The sequence below is a fragment of the Chinchilla lanigera genome, unplaced genomic scaffold, assembly GCF_000276665.1.
Source record: "Chinchilla lanigera isolate Chin_1 unplaced genomic scaffold, ChiLan1.0 scaffold00077, whole genome shotgun sequence".
NCBI lineage: Eukaryota > Metazoa > Chordata > Mammalia > Rodentia > Chinchillidae > Chinchilla > Chinchilla lanigera.
In genome coordinates, this window is record NW_004955478.1 from 10,973,120 (window position 1) to 10,988,112 (window position 14,993).

Genomic DNA, 14,993 nt, shown 5'->3' on the forward strand with positions numbered 1-14,993 from the left:
CGGAGACCGAGGGGTCAGCGGCCGGCCGCAGCCCCCCAGCCGCGGGCGCTTCGGGGCGATGAGCGTGGTGGCCGGTGGCCTGTGGCGTGGGTGCGAAGGCCGTTGGGGCGCACGCAGCCGCTCTTTGCTCAGGGGTTTCTCGGCGAGCTCTCTGATTTGAGGACGACCGCTCACGCTGCGCTGTCGTCCTCCCTGCTGCGGTGCGGGCAGGGCTGGCATTTCCTCCAGTTGCAGACGAGAAGGGCGAGGCAACAAGGAAAGAGCCGGTGCAAAGGGGAGAACCCCGAATAGAGCCCCATTGAAGCCTGCACTCCCGCCGGGCGTGGTGGCGCACGCCTGTAATCCCAGCACTCGGGAGGCTGAGGCAGGAGGATCGCTGCGAGTTCGAGACCAGCCTGGGCTACAAAGTGAGCTCAAGGCCAGCCTGAACTGCATAGCAAGACCCTGTCTCAAAAAAGACGTAAAAAAGCCTGCACTCCCAACCTCTGCTTATGTGGCCCTGCTTCCTCTGCCTCTCTGTCTGTCTCTGTCTCTCTCTGCGCCCCCTCCCCCGCTTCTGTCTCTAGTTGTCTGCAGTGGCACCCCTTGTTCTAGGAGACGGCACTATTCTTTGAGGTTCTGAAAGTTAAGTGACCAGTTGGTCAGTGGAGGCCAGACAGATGCGTGCCTTCAGTGAGGAAGTTACTGAACTGGAAACACCACTGTAGGGTCCTATAGAAACAAATTTCTCACTTGAGAGCAAGTAAATGGTTAGTTGTGCTATTATCTGATACAGTGTGTGAGAAGCAGCTTTGGAACTAAAGGTAAACAAGAGCTCAAAGTCTGATTCTTATTGTTACATAACCTTTGACATGTTAGCTGTCTGACCCTCAGGTCTTCCTCCCTAGAGAAGAGAACTCAACATCCATGTGGGACAGAGCTGCTCAGCAGGTACTTCTGTTCGCAGACCCCTGACAGGACCCACTTGTATGGCGGGAGTAGGGGTCCTGGGGAGGCTGGTGACTTGGAAGTGCAGATACTGACAAGGTCTCCCTCCCTGGGGTTGTGAGGATTGTGGAACATGTGAGTGACAGTGCTTGTACAGAAATAGGAGCACGATAGTGGCAGGGATGCTACAGTGAGCTGGACCGCCCAGTGGTGTCACAGGTACAGTTAGTGAAGGTTAAGGTGGCCCTAAGATCCCTAGTTTATAACCTCTGCCCCACAGTCGTGAGGAATGAAACTAGGGCACTCCTGCTGAGATACAGCCCCAGCTTTTTCTTTTTTTTCTTTTTTAATTTTGGTACAGGGTCTGGCTCAGGTACCCAGGCTGGGCTCCAGCTCTTGATCCTCCCACCTCAGCCTCCCAGAGTGCCGGGATTACAGGTGTGCACCACTGTGGCCGGCTTTCATCAGTAACAGTGGTCTGTTACGGAGTATTTGCTGTGTTCCTGGCACTGTCCTGAGTGCTCTGGACCTGATGTCTGGTTTAACTCTCACAGCCAGCTTCGGAATATTGTCCCTGCGTTAGATGTGGGGAGACCGAGGCACAGATGTCAGTAACTGGGGTCACACGTTAGGAACTGGCAGAGCAGGGTTGAGCCCATCGGCAGTGCCATTACCAGCACTTCCAGAAGAGAGCTTCAGTACCTACCTGCTTACCGGCAGCTCTTACTGTTCAAAGTGGGGGAGTCTGAGGCATCGACCTGTGGCCTGTCCGTGCGCTACTGGGTTTTGCTGCTTGTCCATTTCAATACCAAGGTTCCTAGGAAGCGGTTTGAAACTTGTAAAATATATAACATCAAGGTAAAAAGTCTGTTCTGACCTGACTCCTGTCCTTGGGACTTTGAATCTCATCTCTTGTGGATACTGCTTGTTTCTTGGGCTTCGGTCACATGTGCCTGACTTCTAACCTTTGGCAAGACAGACATCTTCCTATCTTAGGGGTTTGCACTTACTGTTTGCTCACCTAGATTGTTTTATTTTGTTTTGAGACAGGGTCTCCTTATGTGGCCCAGGCTGGCCTTGAACCGTGGGTGATCCTCCTGCCTCAGCCTCCTGAGTGCTGGGATTTCAGGTGTGCACCACCACGCCCGGCCTCACCCCGGTTGTGCTTACCTCTAAATCTTATATGCATGGCTCCTTTCCCCTCTTCAGATTTCAGCCCAGGTGCTTTCTGTGGCCCAGTCAAGAGTAGCCCTACCCAGTTATTGTCCTCAGTCCACATCACTCAGTGCCAAGAACTGTACACTAAAAAATTGTTAGAGTGGTAAATTTTACGTCATGTATATTTTACTATAATCTAAAAATAAAATAACAGAAAGTATATTTTTTTGGCCAATCTCCAGATCTTGAAAGGTGCTGAGTTTTTCTTCCCTAAACATTAAATTAGATAAAAATGATTCTTTTTTTTCCTCTCTGCATCTTTTTTTTTTTTTTTTTTTGGTGCGGGGTATTGAACTCAGGACCTTTTACTTGCCAAGCAGGCACTTGTGCCACTGAGCTAGATCCCCAGCCCCCACATCTTAAAAAGTATGTGGTCTCAGGATCTTTCTCTTTTTTACTGTAAATAAGAATGCTCTAGTATATAATAGAGTTAACTGAAGTGAGACAATTCAGGATCTTCTCACCGAGCTACTTGCAAGACTTTTTTGAGATAGGGTCTCATTAAGTTGTCCAGGTTGAGCAAGACTTGTGATCCTCCCGTCTCAACCATCTGGACTGCTGGGATTATAGGTGTGGATCCTGGCTCAGACAATGAATCTTGAAGTCTTTGTTTGAATAAATTCAAACTTTTTCATGGCTTAGAAAAAAGTTTACTGACTCAGGAAGATAATAGATGTATTAATCAATGAGGATATATACTGCTGCTGATAAGAGTTAAGTAATACTTGGATTCAGGGCGCAGTGAGTGATACTTGATCCTACATGGTAGCAGGAGCAAGGTCGAAAACCAGGCTAGGAAACCAGGAACGGAGTGCTGGAGTGAGGAGCCAAGAGGTGGTTACACTGACAGCTTCACCCAGAGGCTGCGACCACTGCAGCTCAGAATTTCTGTCGTGGAAGCCGAGCGTGGTGATGAACCCCTGGGGAGCACCTTATGAGGAGACGCTCCTTTTTCCATGGTGTAATTTGCTAGACAAATAGAAACACTGAATAAATATTGCCTGTAATCCCAGCACTATGGGAAGCTGAGGCAGGAAGATCACAAATTTGAGCCCAGTTTGAGCAATTTAGCGACTGAGACCCTGTCTTAAATTTTTGAAAAGGTCTGAAGATATAGCTCAGTGAGAGGCCCCCGGGTTCAATCTCTAGTACTAGGGAGAAAATTATCATGGATCAGGGAAGGGTTGTATGTGGGCAGAGAGCAGCATATTCTGCTCAAGCAGAATCAGAGGGCCCATGGGGGAGGGGGTCAAGGCTTGCCCCCCCCTCCAGGGAGAGTTGAACTGAATGTCAGTCAGTGCCTTTTGACAAATGACTCAAGACCCGACCCTCTGGTGAGAGGTTTCCAAGTGGACTTTAGTTCTTTGGTGGTAAAGAAATTTCCCCTTTGTGTTGCTGGCCACTTTGGAATCCTTTTTAACCTTCAGTGGTTAATATTTAAGAGAAGTTTTGCTCTTTGGGAGTCAGGACCAGAGGGCCTCACTTGGCTCTGAGGCAAGTTTGTGTTTTCCACCTGCTGGGGTTGCACGGGCGGTGCCTGCCCACAAGCTCAGCGAGGAGAAGCTGTGGGGCCTGGTACCAGAGCACCTGCAGTCTGAGTGCTGTAATCCCAGCACTAAATCTTTGAACTTTCACACTAGGGAAATGCCACTGATCACAAAACTCCAGTTCTTTTTTTTTTGAGCTGGGTTTCACTATGCCATTCAGGCTGGCCTTGAACCCTCAGTGATCCTCCTGCCTCAGCCTCCCCAGTGCTAGAATTATAGGTATGTATCACCACGCCCAGCAAAATTCCAGTTCTTTGTAGAAATAAATTTTAAGATTTATTTTCTAGTCAGTTATATTTTTATGGGCTGTGGTTTTCTGATGGGAATACAGACATGCAGATGTGACCTGTGATTCTTACAGGACGGTTTATAATCCATCCATGACGTATATTGCTCTGTGTGCTTTGGGGTTCTGAGCCCTGCTTCCATGGCCAATCTGCTGTGCAGCCTTACACTAAGATATTTACTTTTCTGAGCTTCATTTTCATTGCTTTGTTTTTCATGTTTCCTCAGAAACATGAAAGAAATGAACACATGAGATCGGTGCTGGGATTACAGTGAGACAGTTAGTACTGTATTCAGTTCCTAGAGGAGCTTCTTACAGCAAAAATTCCAGTACACTTTTTTACAGTCTGGGAGAAATGGTCCAAACTGAATGTGGAGTTGCTACCTGCTGTACTTAGGTTATAAAATACTGCTGATGGCATCGTGGAAGGAGAATCCCAGTTGCTTGTATTTTGTTCTTTGTTAATTTGTGTACCTGCCCAGAAAAATCTGAAAAGTTGCTAAGTACAAAATGTTTGCCTTTTTTAAAGAACTTACCAGTTGCCTGCTGCCAGAATTGTTTTAATTCAACAATTCATCTGTTTGGTCATTTGGCCATATTGCTTCTTTATAGCGGTCTGTACTGGGTACTGTGGGAGGTTTTTTTTTAAAAAGAACACTCAGTGCTGCCTCCAGGAACTTGGTTTAGTTGGGGGATAAGCCATACCAGGAGAAGCAAAACGGTGAGTGGCCCAAGGCAGGCTCACTGTAGGTACCACCTGACACACAGAAGCAGGGCTTCGGGGTGCACAGGGCTGGGGACAAGAGGGTCAGGTCTGTAGTCAGAAAGAAACTAGAAGTTCTTCGTGCTGGTTTCACAATAGATTACGCTTGTGTTTACCAAGCAGTCCTGTAGGAAAGGCTAAAATAGCAGGCCAGTGCTATAGCAACACAGGAGAACGTACAGGTTGCCATGAGCTTTGCCAAAGCTAATCATTGGAAGACACACACGCTTTTCTCATTTTTAGGCAGCTCTGAACTAGTGTGACGATGACTCCAGTCAATGGAACTCACAAGGACGCTGCCCTGTGGTCCTCCCATGAGGCTATGCTGGCACAGCCCCTCAAGGACAGTGACATTGAGGTAAGGGTTGGGGGGCGTTCATGTTGCATGTTCACATCAGAGGCCTCTGTTTGAATCTCTAGTTTTTTGTTTCTGGTTGGTTTTTTGTTTTGTTTTGTTTTGTTTTAAGTATTGGAGATTTTACGTAGGAGCTCACACATGCTAGGGAAGTACTGTACCACTGAGCTGTACCCCTCGCTCCTAAATCTCTAGTTCTCATCATGAATTAATTTTATTTCAGACTGCCTTGCAGTTACTATATGCAGTATATCTGAGTGCCAGCTTATGAAGCTGGGGATACAGCTCAGCGGTAAAGCACTTGCCTAGCGTGTGGGAAGCCCTGAGTTCTTTCCCCAGCACTGCAGAAAAGTGCCACATTGAGAGACTGTAGTGAGAAAGTGACTAAAAGTCCTCTGAAGGTGAATTTAAACATTTCTGAGTTCCTACCAAGTGCAGAGCATTGTGCTGGGTGCCCTGGAGGAAAGCGAGGAGAGGCAAATGTCGTTTGTGGTTGATTTCTCCGTACAGTTCACAGGGAATGTACCTATTTAGATAACTGGAAGCATTTTTTTCATAACAGTTTTATTGAGATATTGTTCTCTCACCATATAATTCAGTGGTGTTTAGCATACAGATGCTCTTTGACTTACTTTGTAGTTATATCCGGATAAGCCTATTCCAAACTGAAAATCTTAACAAGTCAAAAATGCACTGAGCTGCACACCTGTAATCCCAGAACTCAGGAGGCTGAGGCAGGAGGATCATTGCAAGTTTGAGGCCAGCCCGGGCTACAAAGTGAGCTCAAGGCCAGCCTGAACTGCATAGTAAAACCTGTCTCAGAAAGACAAAAGGGGAAAAAATGCACTAAATATGCCTAACCTACCACACATCCTGGCCTAGCAACACAGAACACCAATTGTTTTCCCTCATGACTGCAGGCCCGACAGGGCACAGTGCCACTGCCCAGTATCAGGAGAGGAGATAGCACCATGTGTCTCGAGCCCAGAAAATATGCAAATTAATACTGCGAAATACAGTTTCTGTTGAATGTGCTTCCCCCCATTGTAAAGTCAAACCATCTTAAATCATAGAATATGTGTACTGACAATTTCAGAACATTTTTATATCCAAGAGTACATTAGGGATCACCCTAACCCTCCCCAAAATACCTACCCCTGGGCAGCCACTAACCTGATTTCTGTTTCTCTGAATTTGTCAAAACATCTTTTTCCTTGAAGAAAAGGAACAAGGAGTAAGGTTCAGGGAGGGAGATTTTTCTGATTTAGAATATGCACATAGACTTTAATGATTAGGCATTTGAAATCCAAAATGTAGGGTAAAATGCGGAAATAAAAATAACAGGTTGGTGTAGAATTAAAAGTTAGGTGGGATACATAATTTTCTCTTAAATCATTTTTTTCTTGATTCATATACTCTTACTAATTCTTTCTCAAATGTTAAAGCTTTTGTGGAAGATTTATTCTGCCCTAAGAGTCCTCCTGGTTATTTAGGGTCCACGTAGCTTCTGAAAACACATCTATAGTAGTGTCTTTTCTGTTCAGAAGATTACGTTTTGTTTTTGGTTGTAGAAGAGATTGAATCCAGGGACTTCATAATAAACTACATCTCCACCCCTTTTTTATTTTGAGACAGTATGTCACAAAATTGCCCAAGCTGGTCTCAAACTTGCAGTCCTCCTGCCTCATTCTCCCAGAGTGCTGGGATTGCAAGGAGGTTATGGCTGTTCTCAGCACAGAATTTTAAACTAAAGCGTGTCAGTGTTCGGCATCTGCTTTCTTTCTGTAAGGTGTACAACATCATTAAGAAGGAGAGTAACCGGCAGCGCGTGGGATTAGAGCTGATCGCCTCAGAGAATTTTGCCAGCCGGGCAGTTCTGGAGGCCCTTGGCTCCTGCTTAAACAACAAATACTCTGAGGGGTACCCAGGCCAGAGGTGAGTATCTTCAGAGTCCTGCTTCAGACATGGTGAAGTCCCAAATCAATGTAGAATTGCAGCGACGCGTGAATTTCAGAAGATAGCGAACCTCCCAGTGTGAGTCTTTCCTTCCGTTCTTGCTTCTCTGTCATTCCTCTTTCTGATCCCCACCATGATAACTGTCCTTGGAGCAGTTATACTCAGTCACACGTGACGGCCCTTTTGGAGGCTTTCTCTAATAGCCACCAGTGTATAAGGAGTATCATCCATCCTCTGTCTAGGAAACTATGGCTCTGAGTCATTAAACCTGTATCAGAATTGGCCTAAGTGAAAGGAACCTATAACACAGACTGAGCGTCCCTTGACCTGGTCAGGACCAGAGGTGTCCAGACTTTTCACGTTTGGAATATGTGGAATATGTACACAGACTTTACTGGTTAAGCATTTGAATCTTTTTGTAATGTAGGGCCTTGTGCATACTGAACAAGGGTTCCACCACAGAGCTGTACCTCTATGCCCTCAAAATTTTTTGAGAGTTATGTTGGTGCTAATACTTCTCAGATTTTGAATTTCAGATTAGCAATGCGCAACCTGTACTGGAAATTGATTCTATATTAAAAAGTTGCAGTAACATATGTAGTGATACTTGATCAGAATTTTCACCCTTCTAAGAACCAGAGTTACATGCTGCTGCTTCTCATTTTTATTTTTGTTTTTGTTTTTATTAGTACATGTTTACAGTACATAATGATTACATTTATCATGGGGAGTTGGTGCGTGGACAGAACACATCTTACTTCTTTTCACATCCCCTTCCCCTTCTGTCCTTCCACCTCCCCCGTCTCTTGGTCCCCTTCCCATTTGCAAAAGATCCATCTCCCTGCTTTCTATGCTCTGTCTTTTATTTTGCTTTTTAATTTATTTATTCTTTGGGTGTTTCACATAACATTATGGTCCCAAAGTACATCCACTTTCCCATAGATAATTCAAATTTATCCTTCTTTAGCAGATTAGTACTCTGTTGTGTATAAATACCACATTTTCTTTGTCCATTCATCTATTGATGAACATATAGTTCATTCCCTAGATTTAGCAATTATGAATTGTGCTGCTATAAACACGGTTATGCATGTATCACTGTCATACGATGTCATTAGCTTTTGAGAAGATAGCTAGAAATGGAATATCTGGGTCAAATGGAATTTCTAGTTTTTGTTTTGACAGGTTCTTGTTATGTATTTAAGGCTGGCCTTGAGTTTACTCTGTAGACCAGGTTACCCTCGAACTAGTGGCGATCCTCCCGCCTCAGCCTCCTGAGTGCTGGGATTATAGATGTGTACCACCATGCCTGGCTCTTTTTAGTTTTTAGAAGTGTTTCCATAGTGTTTATACTAACTTATATTCCCACCAGTAATGTAAAAGGGTTTGCTTCTCCCCACACCTCACCAGCACTTGTTATTTAATTTCTTCATGGTAGCCATTCTGGAATAAGATGGAATCTCAGTGTTGTTTTAATTTTCATTTCTCTAATGGCCAGAGATATTGAACATTTTTTCATGTATTTATTGGCCATTTTTACTTCTAATAATTGTCTATTTGTTTCAGGTGCCCATTTTTTGATTGGGTTTTTTATTTGAGAAATGTAATTGTTTTGAGTTGTTCTCCATATATTCTAGATATTAGTCCTCTGTTCAAGGAATAGCTGACAGATTTTTTTCCCCATTTTTTTTTACCCCATTCTATAGGTTGTTTTTTCACGCTGTTGGTTGTTTCCTTTGCTGTGAGAAACTTTTTAATTTGCTGTGATCCCATGTGTTGGTTTTTGGTGTATCTTATGCAGTTGGGGCTCTGTTGAGAAAGTCCGTGCCTATGCCTGTGACTTCAAGAGTTTTACCTATTTTATCTTCTGACATTAGTGTTTCTGTTTGAGTATTTAGATCTCTGATCCATTTTGGTTTAATTTTAGTATGTGCTGAGAGATACAGATCTGTATTCAGTCTTCTACATGTGTACAGCCAGTTTTCTCAGCACCATTTGTTAAAAAGAGGTTTTTATCCACAATGTGTTTTTGGCCCCTTTGTCTAAGATCAGATGCCTGAATGCGCCCGGGATTGTGTCTGCATCCTCTGTCCTGTTCTGTCGATCCATGTATCTTTGTGCCGGTACTGTACTGTTTTTACTACCATACTTTTGTAATGTAACTTGAAATTTGGGATTGTGAGGCCTTCTGCTTTGCCGTTGTTGCCCAGGGTACTTTTGCTAATCTGGGTTTCTTCTCATTCCATATGAATTATAGGATTATTTTCTCTAGTTCTATGAGAAATGCTAGTGGTATTTTGATTGGGGTTGCATTAAATCTGTGTATCAGTTTTGGTACTATGTCCGTTTGACAGTATTGCCTAACTGTTCACCCTACCTATGATAGTCATTCCGTTAGACTTCTTGGCATGATTGGTTTCATTTTTTTATTCTTGGGTTATCCTTGAGAATTTTTTGGAGTGCTGGTTTTGTGGTCATGAGTTTTGAAGGTGTTCTTTGTCATGGAAAGATGTTATTTCTCCCTCAATTTTGAAAGGTAATTTTGCAGGATCTCTTAGTCTGGGTCGGAAATTGTTCTCTTTTAGGGCTGGGAACACTTCACTTCAAGCTCTCCTGGCCTTAAAATTTGTGTTGAGAGGTCTGCTGTAATTTAATGGGTTTACCTTTATAAGTGATGTGTTGCTTTTCTCTACCAGCTTTTAGGATTTGGTTTTGTGTTGGACTTTTGGGATTTTGAGTATGATATGTTGTGGAAAAGCTCTTTTCTGATCATGGTTATATGGTGTTCTGAATGCCTCGATATGTGTATGTTAAATTCTTTCCCCATATTTGGAAAGCTTTCTGCTATTATTTCTATAAACAGGTTTTTTAAAGATCCTATTTGTGCTGTCTTCTGATTTTTCTTTTTTTTTTTAATTGTAATTGTAATACAGAATACATTCGTCATGGAGGGGTTAGTACAAGTAGGTAACTATTATTTTTTCATCCTCTTCCCCTCCTTTTGCTCCCCCATCCCTGAATATATTTTTTCACTGATTCTAATTAATCTTTGATGAGTCTTATTTGCATCTTATAGCAGTTTGATTCATTTTCCATGTTCTCTTATTTTTAAGGTCATCTGCATCAACCCTGTCTTCTAGTTTAGATACTTTCCCCACTTTGGTCACTTCTGCTTTCCATACTTTTGAATAAAATTTTTTATCTCCTGGGTTTCTGTTTTGTGTGTTTTCATGGACTCTACTTCTTTGTTCAACTAGTCATTCATGTTTTATTGTTTCGTTTAGCTCCGCTAGCTATCAGTGTCTTCTGTAAGCTCACTAATCATTTTGTGTATTTATTTTATTATCTTTTTAGTTACATCATCTTTGAGCCCACTGAGCATCTTACTGATCTGTGTTTTTTAACTGTTTTATTATTTTATGTAATTTGCCTTGCTTTTCCCTTCCTCCCCGTCAGTGCCCCATGGATCAGTTTTTGGGGAGTTGGGAGCTTTTGGAGGCATTTTGTTGGCTTGTTTTCTCAGTTTCTGTTATTTGCGGGGGATGGCGGTTGTTGTTGCTTTGTGCTGAGGGTTGCAGGTCGATGGTAGTGGACTCTGTTGCCAGTATGGAGGTCTCTTTCCATTGCTGCACTCTGGGTGTGGCTAACTGTTGGTCTTTATCTCTGTCTCAAGATCTGACCACCTTCCTTAATTTGGGGAGGGGAAGGTACAGGATGATTGGCCCACCACCAGTTGTCTGGAATTGAACTGCAGTATTGTTCGTGGCACAAAGACAAACCAGATAGTGGCATGTAGTAAAAACCGGTTAGTGGTGATAGCAACAAAACTACCAGCAATAGTAAATTAAAAAACAAACTGGATATTGACATACCATGAGAACCAATAAAAGCTTCCACTGTGCCAGCCTTAACCATAGAAGAGAGGTCTCTAGTTATAATATAGACACAAAGAAAAACCAAATATTGACATATATAGCTGTACCATCATTAATAGCAGAATTCAGTAATAGCAGCAGTCAACTAAATATCTATATATTAATAAAGCCTAATAATAGTACTTGGAGGTGAGTGGGAAAATGAAAGAAGTGAATTTTAAAAATAAAAAGCAGATGAAGAGGAGAGAAAAATGAGCTAAAGGACCCTATTAAGGAGTAAAAGAAACCAAAAAAAAAGGAGTAAAAGATTAATATAATTAAATAAAAGTAACAGGAATGAACAAACAAGGAGAAGAGGGAACAGCAAACGCAGGCTGACCTCAGACTTGCGTGATTCCTGTCTCAGCTCATAAGCGCTGGGACTACAGCCGTGCCAGCCTTCCCCGGCTCTAAATGCGTGGGTTTTTTGTTTTTGTTCTTGTTTTTCAGTTGCTTTCTAGGGCCTGCAGTGTTGGAATTCACCAGATATGGGAGAGGGATAGTGAGTCCCTAAGACCTATTTTGCTTCCACACCAGATTTTTGTGTGTGAATTCTGAATCCTGCCTCTGCTTGGTCAGTTGTTTCCACCCTAGAGCTATATTCTCTCCAGCCGCTCCCGGTTTCTGTGCCCCAAGTTATAGCTTTCTCTGCCTATCTTTATAGCCTGTGGATTTGTGATGTGCCCACCTTGTTCCCGAGGTCCCCTGTCCGTACACCGCAGGCTGTGGCAACCGTTCAGGCGAGGCATGTACTGACGGCATTGGTAGATGGGAAGGCAAATAGACCATTGAGCTCTCTGCTGAATATCAGGACATTAGCTGGGGCTAGGCGCGGGGATGGGCGATTCAGGCAGTCTGCTGGGCTTCATGCCGGCAGTGTCAGACCCAGCCCCCTCCGAAAACAATACACAACGGGCTTGACTTCTGACCCCGAGGGACCCCTATGTCCTTCCTGGCCTCAGCTTAAGCTTCTCCGTGGTCTGTGTGTACCTGCATGCTCTCCTTGACTGTCTCTGCGTCTCTCTCCTACCCAGTCACTGTTGTAAGGTGATCCCAGAAATCCTGAAGTCAGGTTGTTCTGTGCATAGTCTTAACATGTCCACGATGGGGCCGTAATTCGTGTGTCTCACTGCCAGGTGGCTCTGAGCCACTGGTGGTACAAGCTGCCCAGTGGAACGGTCAGTCATTCACTTGAACCGGTGGTTCAAGTCCGTGGGAATGTGTTAAACAATCAACCCCTTACCAAAATAGCTCCTGATTAAACACTCTTAAATATAGCAGGCACGGCAGTGGATTTCTTCTCCAACTCTAGCCTGCCATGTGGGAAGAGTCACTTTCAGAGTAAAACTGGATACTGTTTTTGCAATTTACAACAACCAGGGCTTTTCTGGGGGCTCACGCTGCCAGCCTAGCCTGTTGTTTTTGTCTGGAGCTGCTGACCCGCTCAGGCTTCCCTTGTGTTAGCAGATAGGTCCCTTTCCCGAGCAGCCAGGGTCGCCTGTGCTTTCTTCTGCGCTGTGCTCTGTCTCTCTGCCGTACCTGTAGTTTCGCTTTCCTGTCAGCCCCCTCCTGATCTCTAGCAAGCTGCTGCTGCTGCTGCTGCTTCTTCGCAGAGTTGCTGCTTTCCAAGTTTCTCGGTTCCAGCTCCGGAGAGGCTGCATTTTGCTGCCAGTCTTGTTCTACCCTCTTTTTCTTCTCTTTTTTTTGAACTAGGTCTCTGTGTTGTCCAGACAGGTATCAAACTCTTGGGCTCAAGTGGACCTAGTCCTCCTGCGTCAGTCTTCTAGGAGTGAGTCACCACACCTAGCTATTTTTTTTTTTCCTTGTTCATGTTTATTAGCCAAAATATCTAATTTTGCATGGTTTATGAAAATTTATGTGTTTGTGTTTTTGGCATGCCCCTAAAGCTCTCTGAAGTCTTGTCTTTCCCTACTGTGAATAACTACTTTTGCATTATACTTTAGACCATATTCCTGGGATTTTTCTTTTTCTTCTTTTTTTTCTGGTTTTTTGAGATGAGGTCTCACTATGTAGTTCAGGCTGGTCTTGAACTCACTGTGCAGCCCAGGCTGGCCTCAAACCTCCTGCCTCAGCCTCCCCAGTGCTAAGATTACAGGCGTGCCCCACCATGCCCAGCTTCATGGATGTTTTCATATCTAATATTTCATTGGCTCTTCACAGCAACCTTATAGGACAAGATGGCAGAGCTGAGATTCCTTCCACTGCATTCTGCCCACCCCTAGGCTTCCTGCACCTCTGCTAGGCACAGAGGCTGGGGGCACAGTGGACGTGGGGCTCCTTCTTCCCACAGGTATTACGGCGGGACTGAATTTATCGATGAACTGGAGATACTGTGTCAGAAGCGAGCGCTGCAGGCCTATCATCTGGACCCACAGAGCTGGGGGGTCAACGTCCAGCCGTACTCAGGTGATTGCCACGTCCAGCCTCACACAGCCTCTCGGTGCCTGGCTCCTTGGGCTGGTGTCCAACAAGAGGACTCCCAGGAAGGACTTCACATAAAATAAGGACTAAGCCCACCTGGGCGTGTGAGTCCTTGTCCATTGCCCTGGGACTTCTACCTCTGCACGCCCCTCCCAGGCAGACGCGGCCCCTGAACTTCTGCACTTTTCCTCACGAGAATTGGTGCAGGGTCACTTCTTGGGGCTTGCAAAAGTCATGATGGCCAGACAGGTCCTCACTACTACTGGTGATCAGCTAGGGACCACGTCCCGCGCCTCACACTGTGTCTTATGCGTGGAAATAACTGTGGCACCTTCGGCTTCCCCATTTCAGGCTCCCCTGCAAACTTCGCAGTGTACACTGCGCTGGTGGAGCCTCACGGGCGCATCATGGGCCTGGACCTGCCTGATGGGGGCCATCTGACCCATGGATTCATGACAGACAAGAAGAAAATCTCTGCTACATCCATCTTCTTTGAATCTATGCCCTATAAGGTAAGAGACTGTTCCTCTCCACAGCCTTGCTTTCATCAGAAACCTCTGCTGCCTGGCTGTGCCTGCCAGGAGAAGTCATTCTGCTTGTGTTGTGCTGTAGGCATCCCTGCCTTGCGTCATTTCTCATTTCCTTGCCCTGGTGACCCCTCAGACTCTCAGGGCTCGCTAGGGACAGCTGGGTGGAGAGATGAGGGACTCAGGAGAGGCTACAGCGGAGGAGGCTACAGCTGAGAAGGTCCAGGCCAGCAGAGTGGTAGTCACCCACCCCATGGGGCAACAACCAGAATACAACTGCTAGCAATCAGGTCAGCCACAGCCAGACCCCCAGTCACAGCTGCCACCCAGCGCTACGTCGCCGGGCCGCTGTAGGCCAGCAGTTACAAGGACAGCAGCTTCCTCGGCTGTAGCACCAGGACCAGCCACTTGGCCATCAGTAGTCACAGACCTCCACAGCCCACTTAGAGCCGGCCCCTGCCACCCGTTCCCACTGCCGCTGCACGGACCAGTCCTCGCCAACCACGGGCGGCACCCCCGTGTGCCCAGCAGTGGAGAGTGCCATCATAGCCAGTACCCTTGACTGCCTCTAGGGTGTGCAGGGCCTTGGCCAGATTTTTTTGGTAGGGTCCCCTGTTTATATAAAGTGAAGTCTTTGTGAACATAAGCTGCAAGAGCTCATATGAGGCTTAGTGGTTTGTCTATAAAAACAGGATGAAGGGGCTGGGGACATAGCTCAGCGGCACAGTCCCTGCCTAGCAAGTGCGAGGTCACAAGTTTGATTCCTGGTACCAAAACAAAACAAAACAAAACAGAATGAGCCAGGTGTCGTATGTGCCTGTAATCCGAGCACTCTTTGGAGGCTGAGGCAGGAGGATTACAAGTTTGAGCCCAGCCTGGGCAATTTAGCAACTCGGTAAGACCTGTCTCAAAATAATTTAAAAACAACTAGGCATGTAGCTCAGTGCAGGGCCCTGGGTTCAATACCCAGTATTGAAAGAAATCAGTAAATAAACACAGGCTAAGAATGATGGCAAGAAGAGATAACGTGCATGTTTTTATTATCCAGTGTTGTGTCC

At 45.3% G+C, this 14,993-nt stretch overlaps 1 protein-coding gene across 3 annotated transcripts in view; it reads left to right on the forward strand.

Moving 5' to 3' along the window:
- The window catches only part of Shmt1 (serine hydroxymethyltransferase 1 (soluble)), a 28,745-nt gene that overhangs the window by 329 nt on the left and 13,423 nt on the right, over positions 1-14,993 (forward strand). Inside the window, exons 2-6 of one of the 3 annotated variants that reach the window (XM_005402277.2) lie at positions 874-930; positions 4,985-5,099; positions 6,886-7,031; positions 13,278-13,393; positions 13,760-13,920. In XM_005402277.2, the coding sequence (XP_005402334.1) occupies positions 5,007-5,099; positions 6,886-7,031; positions 13,278-13,393; positions 13,760-13,920 (516 nt within the window). In that variant the 5' untranslated portion in view covers positions 874-930; positions 4,985-5,006. The remainder of the gene's footprint in view (positions 1-873; positions 931-4,984; positions 5,100-6,885; positions 7,032-13,277; positions 13,394-13,759; positions 13,921-14,993) is intronic. The other 2 variants (XM_013503178.1, XM_005402276.2) reach the window with 2 other exon arrangements.